Below are 13,150 nucleotides of genomic sequence, written 5' to 3'. Positions count from 1 at the left end.
ATTTAGGCCCAGATGATTCTGGCGGCGACGCGGACGCGGAGCTTTTGATTTGAGATCCGAATAACATCGTGCCATAAACGGAGCCTCTCACGCGATTGAAGATGCTCGCACTTGCAGCGAAACCTGACAATCTTTCCTTCATAGCCTCCTCTACAGTAGTGAACTCGTCGTGATTCATCTCGCCTCAGAAGTTCCCACGTACGATATCCAACGAGGCTGTTCACGGGAACCTACAGGCTGGGAGGTCCGGAATGAAGACGGACGTGGAAAATGGCTGAGCCATTGCAAATTTAAGGGCTGTTTCCTGGGAATCTTAAGTCGAGAGTTCGAATCCCTCGGGAAATCGCTGTCAGCCTAGATCAGGGATAATGTGCTTGATGCTACCTGTACAATTCCCAGTATCACCACTCCATGCCTTAGGCGACAGAGGAAGGTTCATAGGGACCAACAATGCTTCCTCTGTCACCGACCACGAGTCGAGATGCTTGATCGGGTGACTGCCTCGGTGATTCTCCCGAGGCTTTCAGGCGGCGGTGTTTTGATTCATCATGTGGTCAACCAAACTTTTCATCTTTTGTATCTTTACTTCTTTCACAAAGGGAAGGTGCGAAAGGGAGCTCGGTGTGGTTGTACCTTGAAATGGCGAAAATAGACAGCACAGATAGATCTAACAATGAAATATCTGCTTGAATCGATTGTCAACAGAAGAAGGCGCTATGTTCCAAGTAAATGTTTCTTACACCTCGTCCCAAATGTTTGTTGCATCGCCGCCGTCTTAGACCACAATGTGTTGCTCAAGTATTCCCCGCTCATCCGGAATATAGTGCTCTTCCACCTTGAGAAGCCAGCAAATGAGGAGATTTTATCTATTGTCATTACCTCCCGTAGACTCTCGATGTATCTGAGCTCCATCAACGACATGCCACATAGGATGGTGTGAAGTCGAAATAGAACTGACCAGGGCAGAGGCACGATGGCATGGAGTTCGATCGCCACAGTGGGGCCGACTGACCTCGCAGCCAATCACGTAATCGATAACCCCACCTTCTGCCAGTCCCAGTGTCACTACTACCTACCCTCATTCCTCATCCATACGACATCAGCATCAGGAATACCTAGTGTCTTGCCGATCTAATCTGATAGAAGGCTTTTCTTCTAGAAGTCTTTCATGAGGCTCCAGGGCATCACCCGTTGATCTTACCTTGCCACCGACCATGTCGGGAACCCGCCAAGATGGCCTCCCGCACCTTCGACCAGTTCTTTGACCTTCCCGTCGAGATCCGGGACCAAATCATATCCTACCTCTGCGTACTCCCAAATCCAATCCAGATAGGTCCCACAGAATCCTCCGAGATCCCCTTCCCGCACGACCTGCTCCTCGCCCACCCGCTCCTCTACGCCGCCGGCTCCGCCCTCTTCTACGAACAGAACCGCTTCGTCCTCAACCTCCAAACGGGGCCCCGCGCCGCCGTCGAGCGCGCCATCTGCGACGGCGGCAGCCCCTGGCTTCTTGGTAATCCCCAGGCCCGCCGCCGTGTGAAGCACCTCGAGCTCTCGCCGGGCCGCCTGGGCAACGTCTTCCAGACCCACGTCTCCCCGGCCGTGGCCGACATGATCCTGAACGGCTCCCTGCGGCACCTCAGGCTCGTGCTGTACCCCACGAGCGCCGACAAGATTGTCTTCAATCAGAGCGCCGCCGACGCGCAGTCGCGGAGGGCCGCCATTACGCGGCGTGACGACGCTTTTGCCCACTCCAGGCCGTTTCAGGCTCTGTTGCGGCTGCTGGCTGATCCGGACTTGGAGACGGCTGATCTCTACGTTGACCCTATTCATCGCGACTTCTGGTGTGAATTCCACGAAGGCGTGGCGTGCTGTAAGGGGCAGCGGAAGGGGCCGTGGCAGCTCATTCCGATTGACTGGAGAAGGCTTGCCGCTAGTTACGGTCAGGATCACGAGCTCAGCATCGTTCGGGTGGTTGTTTGATTGCTCAGTGGCATTTTGGGAACCCGGTCTTCAAGGGTATGACGGCTGGGATTGTTTCTAGTCATTCGGTTGCATCGGTATCACGCTGCAAGGCGTGAGTTGTATCAATTTGCTCTTCAGAGTTGTCAGCAAGAATGAGACTCGTCCATCGACGCCTACATGATTAGGCGCCAACTTCCTTCAATAGAATGCAGTGCGACAACAATAGCTTGAAGCCATCTTGCTTCTAGTCCCTGGGGAAAGTCCAGGGTTTGTGCTTGCTGGAGCTTGCGTGATAAGTCATAGCAAACCGTCCGCGAGACCTCGAAGGTTCTGCCTTCGAGTATGGAGATGTGTCTGAGCACACGTATCCACGACCCAAAGTACACCAACAAAATGCAAGACTACCTTCAGGCAGTAATCAAAGAAAAGGCAAAAAAAAAAAAAAAAAAAAAAAAAAAAAAAAAAAAAAAAAAAAAAAAAAAAAAAAAAAAAAAAAAAAAAAACCAGGAGCCGACTGAAAATTGAACGCAGGAGTCCTGAAGAGTACGGAGCATCACGCACTAGTCAGCATTTCACGGCTTTCACCACCCGGTCACCAGGCCCGATATTTGTTATTAGAATGGAAAGGGAATATGTTGCCTATAATAACTACGGCTTCGAATATTGAGATTGTGGGAGGACAAAAAAAAAAGAATAGGAAAGGGACTGGGGTACATACTCTTGAGGCAGGCAGGCAGGCACCATGGTGAGCTTCCTATCTAGACCGGTGTAAAATTGGGTCCTCCACGTGACGACGTCTGTTTTCTCACCACATCCCAATAGTCTGCAGAGCCCTCTTTCCATCTCTTGCTAGTTTTGAGTACTGAAGACGAGTGCTTTGGCTACCGAGAATTCGAAACTCTGTTGAGGATACTTCCACTCAGCAAATGCTTGCAAATGACCTCCCCATGGCCACAACAATAGCTATCGAAGGATCTAAACACGAAAATGGGGGAAAGGTGTGTATCTTATTGATGTCCATGACTGTCATTCATTAAGCTCAAGTTTGTGAAAAAGACCTCGACGCTGGTTTTTTGACAATAAGATGGTTGACTGCACCATGCTGTTGGGATACCAATACTGCAAAGGTAGAACGTCATGAGATGAGGTAATCTTATTCTCCAGTTTGCTTTGCGATCTTTGTGTCGTTGAGTTAGTAGACGGATGTTTCTATCCCATTGAAATCGTTTACATGCAGGATTCAAATCTCATCCGACAACATTGCAGCACCCAAGGCTTACCTACAGCTTCTTAACAAACAGAAGTAGCGCCTTACGGGCTATGGTAATGGCCCTCAGCGTGACGGGAATCCAGATGACGAAGCTCTGGAACCTATGTTGAATTTATCAATCCGAACGAGGTGATAAATGAGCTCTATAATGAAGCACAATCAAGTTCTTAAGCGAGCTCTCGCATACGGTTTGACCTGGTATTTATTCTCTTAAACTTTGATCCGGGAATCTATTGACGCCACACGGAAGACAGCCACGTCTGCGGCCGGAGGAATGTCGCCTAGTGGAAGAACGCTGGTTCTTCCCCATCAGAGAAACTCACTCGCCAGGGGATTCGGGAGACTTCCGCTAGTGATTCTATACCATCAAGGACAGACACCTTGCCCTTCGCCTCTCTGAGAACCGCCCGTTGCCGAGGTTTATTCGCACCGGATCAAGCACATGAGGATGACGATTGAAGACTGACTGTATTACCAATTCGCCGTGTCGATTGGTCTGGGTGTAGTATAGTTAGGGCCAAGTCCCCTACTAGCGACACGAAACATTCTCCTGAGAGCACCCTCGTTTTCGAGAAGTCGAGCGGCGGTGTGTTGCTGGTCTCCTGCTGCGTGCAATTCACCAAGAAAAGGTATGATATACTAAGGAGAAGCATAAGACTGTTGACCACGCTGAGGTGGCACATATCCACAACTGTTGTTGCCATAAAGTACCTCGATGGGGCATAACACACAAGAGTTTGACAACCCAAACCCTTCTCTGTACATTGGTACCCTAGACGGTAAAATTGGTACATAACTTTCAGTAGATCCCAGTCTGCTCTTTGGGAAAGCAGAACGCCTCTTGGATTTACTACCTTGAGTCTTGATAGTAGGCGCCGCGGTAGGCTAGCCACGAGTAATCTTTGCTACCCATACTCTGCCTAAAAGTATCCCTGCATCATCTTTCCGGCCCTGGCAGCGTTGATCAGTTCAAGGCGAACGCAGCCAGACTGAATTCGCCGTCCCAGACACATGTGGTCTAGAGAGACGGCTTATGCATGCTCCAAGCGAGTTCACCGATGGCTCTGGCCCGGGCCCCGACCCCGGCATGGCCCCGAGTGGGGCCGTGATTATTTCCGGAGCGGCGTGTTTTGTCCATAGAATTAGCCACGGACCAATTCTTCCCCTTCCCCCGTCTCCAAAAACACCAGAAACCCCCCGACCCCAAATCCACAATCCTGTTGCCTCAGGTCTAAGAATGGCCCCCGAAACGAGGGAACGAGCCTCACGCCGTGTCCGAATGCTACGCCATCTCCTCCCCAAGACGGGAGGATCTTTACATAGAAACAAAGATCTCCCCCAATGCTCCCTCCCTAGGTAGTCATCAAGCCCACCCCCCTTTGTTGCGCCGCAAGGACCGTTTCGCAGAGGCCAGCGCATCCAAACCGCCAAGAAGATAGATTGCTTCAAAACCTTGTGGATCAGCAATACATCCCACCCCAAGGAAAAGGTCCCCCCCACGCCCTGGCTTTCTCGAGTCTCAGTGTCTGGGGACCCCCAATTGCCATTGTCGCTCGAACAATAAGTCAGCTTGGCGTGAAACCTCACGAATCGGCTGCTGTCCCGGGGGGGCCTTCCCGTGGTTATAGCGCCTTTTTGCCTGGTCATCGCGCTTCATCTTGGGTTCTCTGGTCGGCTATTACCGTACGGACGGACTATCGTGCACCTCGCTGTAAACGCTTGCTACTATTTCGATAAATCATCAGACAAGGAGGCACGGTAGACTTGGGACGACAAGCGGCCGGCATTGCACATCTTTCGTCCCGTCCAATCTTGGCGCGTGTCGGAGGGCCAGGCCCGGCCCGCCCGCCGCTCGAGTTTGCCTGCCACACTGGTCTTGCCACCGCGGTTGGTCAGGTGCACTGCGAAGACCCCCCATTCTCGAGTTGCAAACTGTATGCTTCCTTTCAGCATCTCTGTGCGCCGTTCAAGGGGCACCTTCATAGGTACAGTCGTCAAGTCCCAGATAAGATGCCACATACCAACGAGTACCAGCATATGTTTGGACAAGCAGGCAGGCAGGCAGACAGGCAGACACACAACTCGTCTCATCATCGTTTGTGACGTCAACAGAGGCTCAGATTGTATCATCCACGGACAATCCGTAGAGCTTCTCGCTCATCTCTTTCTCGCCTGTGGTGGCCTCGGGTGCTAACCCTCTCAACTCGACTCAGTCGCGCGGGTTGTGTCAAACCTGAAGCCCAAGGACTTTCCAGAAGCGGTAATTGCGAAGCAGGGTTGAAGGGCTCGGCAGGCCTGCCAAGGGCGGTCACATGCCAGATGCAAAGCCCCGTCGATCTTCCTTCTCGTCCCACCTAAACCTCTTCGCTTTCTTCATTTACCTGACAACGGTGACAGGTGACCAGCGTGTCGGAGATTGAGCAGAAGCCCGACAAACAAAACATGCCAGTGAACTACGTGTGTGTGCAAAAGGGCAGATTGGGCGCGCATCCCAAACGATCTAGCCAAAATTGCCAGACTAGACAGGAAGCAAGGTAAACCCCAAGTCGGTCACGCAAGATAAGAGCTTGACTCGCAGACAGGCGAACCAGATATGACGTCCGCATAAGTGCCAGATTCGTCTCCGAAACTCTCTCAATTGTCTTCTGGCACTCTTCAGCAGCAGGACCCTCCCCTCGGGAATTTCGCGAACCAAGTCCGAGTCTCTTGCGCGACTGCGATTAAACTCCAGGTGCAAGCAACCTCCCCCTTCTCCCGAGTCCCCCCCCCCTTTCATAGAGAAACTCTAAGGTAGACTAGACCTTGATACAACCCTTCTCTACCCACGCCAAGTTTGCACGTCATAATTACCACCTACAACAACAACACCACCTTTATGGCACATTGTGAAAATCGAGAAGAATCACCAAGAAATCAAAGAGAAGGGGGAGAAAACTAGTCTGTGAAACTATCGAACCCGCTCAGCCTCGGCATAGACCAGGAAATCAACGCACCGTGACACCCCGGTCGTGATACCCAGTCTCTACCCCACGTGCGTCTCGTCGAAAGCAGATGTCTGTCTCTCTCTCTCTCCCCCGCCTCCCAGGAAATCGACCCTCGGTGCCCCCCTCCCCCTCCATTCCACCCGCGCACTCTCGTCGTGGCAACGAGTCCAAGTAATCAAACAGGGCAGAGACTCGATAGCAACAACGTTTGCGTGCGTGGAATGACCAGCGAACGAACGAAAAACGCAAACGTTGCGCAAATCAAGGCAAAAACCGTGCCGGCTTACTCCAATCGAAACCATCACCCCCACACCCTTCGAGAGGTCTCGCAAATCAAAGTGTGTGCCGATGAGCTGTCTCTCCCCCAGACTTTCTGTCTTTGCACAATCAGCAATCATTTCCCCAATCCGCCAGCCCGGATTAACAAAACACGACGCGTTCTACTGCATCCCACTTATCCCACCTTGGTCAGCGGGGGGCGGTCGGTTTAGCATGTCAGATCATTGCATGAAGAGCGGCCCACATCGCAGAAGCTTGGTCTTTGCTCCCTTTCCCTCCCCTCTCTGTCGTGCATTCCCATTCCTTCTCTCTCTCTTCTCTGTCTGGAACTTGCAAGTGCGCGCAGAGATAGTCATGTTACAATGACTGTATTTCCAAGCAACTTTCAGGGAGCAGGGGAAGTCTCGGCGAGTTGGTGTCCCCCCCGACTTTGACAGCTCCGAGCCTCCTGGCCCTCTCTTCCCACCCCATGTCGCTCTCGCTCCTCAAAGCCCGTCCTCCTTCCCTTCCCTTGATCCGCGTAGCCCGGCAATGTGTAATGTACCTACTCGTAGGCTTCCCGAGAATGCGGCACGGCCAAAGACAGACTGAGGTGATGTGCCCACCACGCCACTAGGTAGTCGTCCCCTCAAATCTCTGTAGCCTGGGCTGCATGACGAAGTTTTTTTTTCTTCATCCGCTTGTTGCCGACTGTATGTTGTGAGAGAAGAGACCGGTCCGGCCCAGTTCAGTGGCTTTTGGCAATCGTACCAGACTCACATAATAGGATTCTCAGCACATGCGGACATAGCGAATCTTCACGTAATGATCTGTTTCCGTCAAAAACTCCAATTTAGTATTCTTTTTCTTCTTCTTCTGTGTGAATTGGTCCCGTGTTCCGTCCCGTTTTCCCCAAGACTCTATAATCGTATGGGGGGTTGTGAAGTTGTTCCTCCCCGGCCCAAGAGACAATCTGCCCTACTTTCTTCAGGTGTTGTACTCAACGATGTAAAAAAAATAAATAAAAAAAAGTGAAAATGAAAAATGATCCAGCGCCTATTGCTCATCCTCCCAGAGCTCCCCTTAGCTCGTCTAATCGCTTGTTTTTGGGCACAAACTGCCTTGTCGGTTTCCTGCACCTTTGGTATCCAGACTTTGATGGCTTGATAGGATTTGGAAAAATCATGAATATGGCTTGCTTTAATGATGTGGAAAAAAGAAAAAACAATTCAAGGAAGAAGAATCATCATCGTTGAAATGAGCGTCCTAGCCGAGAAGAGCAGGGTGCCAGTCAGACTTGTGCTCGTCGGGGTGCTCGCCGTAGTGGACGGGACCGAGCTTGAGGAAGCGGAGGCCGTTGCTGCCGTCGCTGCTCATGCTCGAGGTGCGGCGTTTGAGGGGCGCCGGCTCGGTGGTGGTGGTGGCGGTGACGGCGGCGGCGGCCTGCTGCTGCTGTCTGAAGGGGTAGGAGGACGAGGTGGTGGGGGCGAGGGAGAGGAAGACGGAGTTGTCGACGGGAGAAGACATTTTTGTATATGTTGTTTTTTTGGTTGTTGTTTTCTTTTGGTGCGGGTTTGGTTTGGTTTGGTTGCGAGAGTTGGCAATCGGCGTGTGGAAGAACAGATCAACTGCTTTTAAAAGACACTGAGAGTTTTGGCGAGTAGAGTCGAGGAAGGATGAGAGCGTTGGGATACAGATAGAAAGAAAGGCAAGGGATGGGAGGGGGAGGGCCGTCCAACTTTATAAGTTTGGATTGCACCGGAGGACACGGGAGGTGTGAACTTGGCTGACCTGGTCGCAGACCACCACCCCTTCCACCCGGCCCACGGGCAAGACTTCAGAGGTAAGGTGACGGGTGGCTTGCCGGGTCACACGGTGGGTGCCGTCTCAAGCCGGGTTTGCTCACAAAAACAGAAAAAGGTTGATACTGGGGGTCCTCGGTCGCAGATGGAGAAGGGGGACAGGGAAGGGGGGCGAGCGGACGATGGACATGGAGGGAGGGAGGGGGAGGGGCAGGGTCACCGCATCGTATCGTATCGCACGCTGCCTATCGTGCACTGCTCTTGTCAAGAAATGAGAAATTGTGTATGGCGCGCGTCGTACGCAGCAAAGGTGCATCTCCCGGATCGGCCGTCTGGGCAGAGGGCGACTGTGTTTGGACGACGCAGCAGGCGGGCGGTACAGAGACACACAGACCATAGACATCATGTTACGGTAACGCCATGGTAAGAAGTCAGAGGAGGGCGTGATTGCGGCGGGCAATACGATAGTCACAGGTCCAGAACGAGCAGGCATTGCACAAGATAGGAAATGCCGGGATCTGGCGTTTCTCGAAAGCCATGACACATGCACGGGCAAAAATGATGTGCTATTGTTATGTCCATACTCCGTACCCGTCGTCGTCGAGAGTTGCCTGAGACTCTTTGCGGTGGGTAGTAGAACAAGCTAGTAAGGTGCCATAAAGGGTACGAATCAATTAATTAGACCGAAGACTCTTGCGCGCGCCGTGGGTAGACCGGGATGGTGTTGTATTTTGATCTTCTCAAACAAAAAGCTCGTCCAGCCAAGAGATCTAAATTTTGATTTTCTACTCCATAAGGTGTGTTTCTATGCGAATGGCTCCGCTTTCGACCTTATCGCGCTTGAATTGAGGTGTTCTGCAACAGATGAATGGGGGTTGGGCATCCGAGCGTCTCAACTCTCAGTCACTCCTCGGGGCGGCCATGGGGGGGGGGGGGGGGGCGTATTGTGACTTTGCTTCACGCATTTAGATCCAGAGAAGTTTCCTAAACCCGCCAAGACGCATGAGATTTTCGGATTAGAATCCTCGAGATAGTCCAGGTCCAGAGACAAGGAGGGACCAAATGAGACAAAAATAATAGGAAATACGGGCCTCCACAGTCTTTCTGCTGCGGTCGCTTCTGAAACCCTTATCAACCAAGTATCAAATCGGCCCTTGTTGGGGAGGGGGTTTTGATAATTAGTTTGGTGGCTTTTTCTAGAAGCTTGCATCCAGACCCAGAAGCTAGAGACATCCTGAAGCTTCCAGAGCGGGAACGTTGTTGCACGTGGACTTGTAATTGGCTGAGCTCCATGTCGCGACAGCAGCGCTGGAGAAGTTTGTGAGGTCTCTCTTGCCTTATCCGCAGCTGACGTGGGGTTGGTGCGCTTGAAAGCGAGAGAAAGAAAAAAAAAAAAAAAAAAGAGCGAGACACCCGCCGCCGCGGCCGCCGCGAAAAAAGCAAACTCGCTGCGAATAAAATAAAAATAAGTAAAGAAAGGCGCAGGGGGTTGGTGCAGAGTGTGGGTACTCCAAAGTCGTGAGTGGGCGTGGGGAACGTGGGAGGCGCGAAGGCTTGCCGCAACCTGCTCAAGATGACCAAAGTTTGTGGTTGTGTTGTGAATGCCCTCGCCATCACCAGATCTGATATCGAGAACAATTGGAATATCCGGGGAAAGTGGAGAAAGCCTCGGTCGGCCCCAATTGAGGCTCTTTCCCAATTCTCCAACGTCGTTCGAAAATGGAATGGGAAAGTAAAAGAGGAAGCCGAAGGGGGCCAAGGTTCTTGCCCCGGGTCCCGGGGAGCGGGTGGCTCCTCATTGGCCGCGTCGGAGGCCGCAAGAGGATTTCTCGGAAGGGACCACGAGAACCGGCGCTGGGGCCTTCCCTCCTTCCCTCCCTCCATCGCAAGACAACCCGACCACAAATTGCCCATCTCATGATCCGGGGAAAAGGAGCCAACGTCACTGCATGGATCCTTTCGGATGCGACGCCGAGGTGGGGGGAAATCGCGGGGGACGCCGGGGACGTTCAACGCCATGACTTTCCTCATCCTTCCGCATCCGAGAACCTTCGGCAACACCCTCTCTCTCTCTCTCTCTCTCACTCTGTCACTCTCCCCCACACATGGTTGGCAATAAGAATTGGATACCTCGTTTTCCTCTTGGGCCTCGGTACAAGGTATCCAAGCGTAGGTATCATACTCTGCCTGGCTCGCACTCGGCCGGGCACAGTCTGCGGCAAAGTGAACACAACACCCCGAGACTAGCCGGCCCGTCATCACCGCCGCGCCGCTGGCTAGAACCCGCCCGTTGGTTCCTGCTGTGCCCCGGCGGGAAGGCATACACACACGCTGTGGCACGGCGCGGCGCGGCGCGGCGCGAGAGCGCGGGCGCGGGCGGGTTCAGATCCTTCTGGCTTGGTCTTTGCCCCTTCAGCCATGTGCCATGTGGTGTGTGTAGTTCGTAGGATTCAACGAGCGTTTCGGGAGGGAAGAAGGCAAAATCCTGAGATCGCCATTGCTTGCATATTCTCTAGCAATAGCATTTTGATCCTTCCGCGGGGTGCAGTCCGACGAGTGAGTGTCTTGCTCATGATTTGGTGTTTTCCCCGCGATCAACGTTTGACTTCAAACGTTTCTTCTTGTGTTAGCCCTGATGGTGTTCTAATGCCGCCTGGGCAGACAGAGGCCTTTGAATGTAGAAGGCAAAGGAAGAGCAAAGAACAAAGCGAAAGGGAGAATGAAGCAAACGCCGGAGGAGAAGGGAGATACCATGGCATCCTGTCTTCTGGATGGTGAAGAGAAACAAGCTGAGAGGTTTTCATACCTTTTACTCCTTGCCATCAAGGAACAGACACCGCCTCGTTCGGCCCATTCGCTCGTCATGTTTGCCAGACTTTCTTTCGACAACAAGGAGGACAAGCCCTGACGTATTTCAAACAAGATTTCTCTGGACAATGCCTTGTTTTCTGCTGCCTTCAAACACAGCCCGGGTTTTGGAGACAAAGAATATGCTGACTTTGGGACCAGACTCTAGCGAGCATTCCTCAGGCAAACCTCTGCCTCGTTCCACCGTTCTCCCCTTTCTCCTCCTCTCATCTCTCATCCGGGCCGAAGGTACTCTCATCCCCTCTTCCGCAAACGTGTTCTTTCCCTCCTCGACCGCAGCTCCAAAAGGCAAATCATTTCCCCAAGAGGCCCAATCCGTTGCTCGATATCTTTCTGTAATCTCGGAGGGGGTATTCCAACGGAGGTCGTCGTACCAGAGAAAGAGAGCCAGGGTTCCTTGAAGTCAACCGATGCGACTCCGCTTCTCGATCGAGCTTCAAGCCAAGCTATCGAAGGCAGTTGGCGAAGAAGGGTATCGAAGCCTGCCTCGCATGCGACCGGCGGGCCGCCCGCAGAATCCATCGTGAACCCTGGCATGGAGAGAGAGGTGATTGCGGTGCGTGAGGTAACACGACATGGGCTGTGGTGGTGTGCATGGCGTGTATGGCGTGTGAAAGAAGCGGTGATGGGGGGAAAGCATCGAGACGTTGCATGAGAAGACGAAGTGTTGCCACCAACACGAGAAGGCACCTCACTGCCTGCCTGCTGCTTCTGCTGCTGCTGCTGCAACTCTTCCCCTCAAATCTTCGTCACAAATGCGCCGCAGTTTGGGTGATTCCAACTTGCATTAGTGGACACATGATGGGAAAGTTGCGCGTGGATGGCCAAAGTACTGTACGAAGAAAGGGACTTCGCGAGAATCGTTCCAGGGATGCGTAATGGCAGTCCAGCTTCCTTTCCGTTCCTAGAAGGTGTGTGGAAACCTTCGTCAGGGGGAGAGGCACATCCATCCGCGGGCTGTGATGAATGATATCCACCCTTGATCAGGGTTAGTACCATGTTGATGTGGTCTTGGTACGGATAGGGGGCAGGACAATCGAGGTAACTTACATCGGGATCAACGGCCCATAGAGCGAGTTTGACCGCTAGAACATCCGCAGTCCGTCTCCTACGGATACGTCCTTCCGCATATGCTTCATCAACGCTAGGAGCTGATGACATCCGGTTGGTGACGGGCACCGACAAGGTGCAGATGTCATCTGGACCATGCCCGCATGCCCGGTCAAGACCTACGGATTCCTTGACCTTTCCTGATCTCCCCTCCATATTGTCCTGTCGAGGGGACTAACACCCAAGCATCCCTGTCGAGTGACCGCTTTCGAAGTATTGCGTTGCAACTTGACCATCTGCAGCAGTCACGCTTTCCGCGTGAGATTCGCTGGCAATATTGGCAAGAAGTTGAAAAACGGTCGACTCTTGCGGCAAAAAGCGTGTAAGTCTGGACGAACGCTATTGAATTTGAGCCGCCGTCATGGGCGGCTACCGGAAGAATGAGTGGTCGTCAGTCAAGTCGGGCCAAGCCGCGAGTCCCACGAGGCGCTTATAACAGGGGGGTTCGTATTGGTGATTGGCTGGCATGCGACTCAATCACACGTCGCCCGCTTCGTCGACGGACAGTCCAACAACAACATCTGCGCCATGCTCGACTTCGCGGGGCATTCTGCTTATTTTCCCGCGATGAACCTGTTGGAACGGTCGACAATGGCGCCTGATGGTGCCGTCTTGCTTTCATGCCGCGACAGTGTTCCAGTTGGTTGTGAATGGCGGCACCCGTAATCATAAACGAGCTCTGCCCAGCCGCCACTTGCATGCTCACTCGGACAGGGATGTTGGTACATCTTGTCAATACTCAACTCAATACCAGTCGTGAGTGAAGCCCAGCAAAAAGGATATGCAGCTATGCAATAATTCGCAAAAACACCCCTGTATCTGCTCTCCAAGTCCTAGAGAAGAAGTTGCGGAGCTCGACTGTGAAGTGATGGGATAACGTCTTGCCCTTTCCT

General features: G+C 52.7%; 6 protein-coding genes across 6 annotated transcripts; 2 read left to right on the top strand and 4 right to left on the bottom strand.

Moving 5' to 3' along the window:
• Window positions 1-2: 2 nt before the first annotated feature.
• On the bottom strand, window positions 3-283 carry CLUP02_13749 (uncharacterized protein; the record flags this gene model as incomplete). The annotated part of the gene is made up of 2 exons (XM_049292686.1): window positions 3-163; window positions 235-283. 2 exons carry the CDS (start codon window positions 281-283, stop codon window positions 3-5), a joined length of 210 nt encoding a protein of 69 aa, XP_049149832.1.
• A 950-nt stretch (window positions 284-1,233) lies between these two features.
• On the top strand, window positions 1,234-1,983 carry CLUP02_13748 (uncharacterized protein; the record flags this gene model as incomplete). The annotated part of the gene is made up of 1 exon (XM_049292685.1): window positions 1,234-1,983. The coding sequence occupies one exon, from the start codon at window positions 1,234-1,236 to the stop codon at window positions 1,981-1,983; it is 750 nt and encodes a 249-aa protein (XP_049149831.1).
• Window positions 1,984-2,044: 61 nt separating this feature from the next.
• On the bottom strand, window positions 2,045-3,918 carry CLUP02_13747 (uncharacterized protein; the record flags this gene model as incomplete). The annotated part of the gene is made up of 9 exons (XM_049292684.1): window positions 2,045-2,097; window positions 2,159-2,319; window positions 2,684-2,762; window positions 2,829-2,883; window positions 3,064-3,142; window positions 3,250-3,336; window positions 3,474-3,530; window positions 3,616-3,731; window positions 3,796-3,918. The coding sequence occupies 9 exons, from the start codon at window positions 3,916-3,918 to the stop codon at window positions 2,045-2,047; spliced, it is 810 nt and encodes a 269-aa protein (XP_049149830.1).
• A 32-nt stretch (window positions 3,919-3,950) lies between these two features.
• Window positions 3,951-7,089, top strand: CLUP02_13746 (uncharacterized protein; the record flags this gene model as incomplete). The annotated part of the gene is made up of 14 exons (XM_049292683.1): window positions 3,951-4,002; window positions 4,204-4,508; window positions 4,592-4,934; window positions 4,998-5,169; window positions 5,207-5,330; window positions 5,383-5,459; window positions 5,511-5,632; window positions 5,713-5,769; window positions 5,851-5,993; window positions 6,068-6,120; window positions 6,200-6,229; window positions 6,284-6,686; window positions 6,750-6,834; window positions 6,878-7,089. 14 exons carry the CDS (start codon window positions 3,951-3,953, stop codon window positions 7,087-7,089), a joined length of 2,178 nt encoding a protein of 725 aa, XP_049149829.1.
• A 654-nt stretch (window positions 7,090-7,743) lies between these two features.
• On the bottom strand, window positions 7,744-8,004 carry CLUP02_13745 (uncharacterized protein; the record flags this gene model as incomplete). The annotated part of the gene is made up of 1 exon (XM_049292682.1): window positions 7,744-8,004. The coding sequence occupies one exon, from the start codon at window positions 8,002-8,004 to the stop codon at window positions 7,744-7,746; it is 261 nt and encodes an 86-aa protein (XP_049149828.1).
• Window positions 8,005-11,593: 3,589 nt separating this feature from the next.
• Window positions 11,594-12,413, bottom strand: CLUP02_13744 (uncharacterized protein; the record flags this gene model as incomplete). The annotated part of the gene is made up of 2 exons (XM_049292681.1): window positions 11,594-11,677; window positions 12,198-12,413. The coding sequence occupies 2 exons, from the start codon at window positions 12,411-12,413 to the stop codon at window positions 11,594-11,596; spliced, it is 300 nt and encodes a 99-aa protein (XP_049149827.1).
• Between the last annotated feature and the right edge of the window lie 737 nt (window positions 12,414-13,150).

Source organism: Colletotrichum lupini, chromosome 7, assembly GCF_023278565.1.
Source record: "Colletotrichum lupini chromosome 7, complete sequence".
Classification (NCBI taxonomy): Eukaryota; Fungi; Ascomycota; class Sordariomycetes; order Glomerellales; family Glomerellaceae; genus Colletotrichum; species Colletotrichum lupini.
This window is presented reverse-complemented; position numbering and strand designations above follow the sequence as displayed.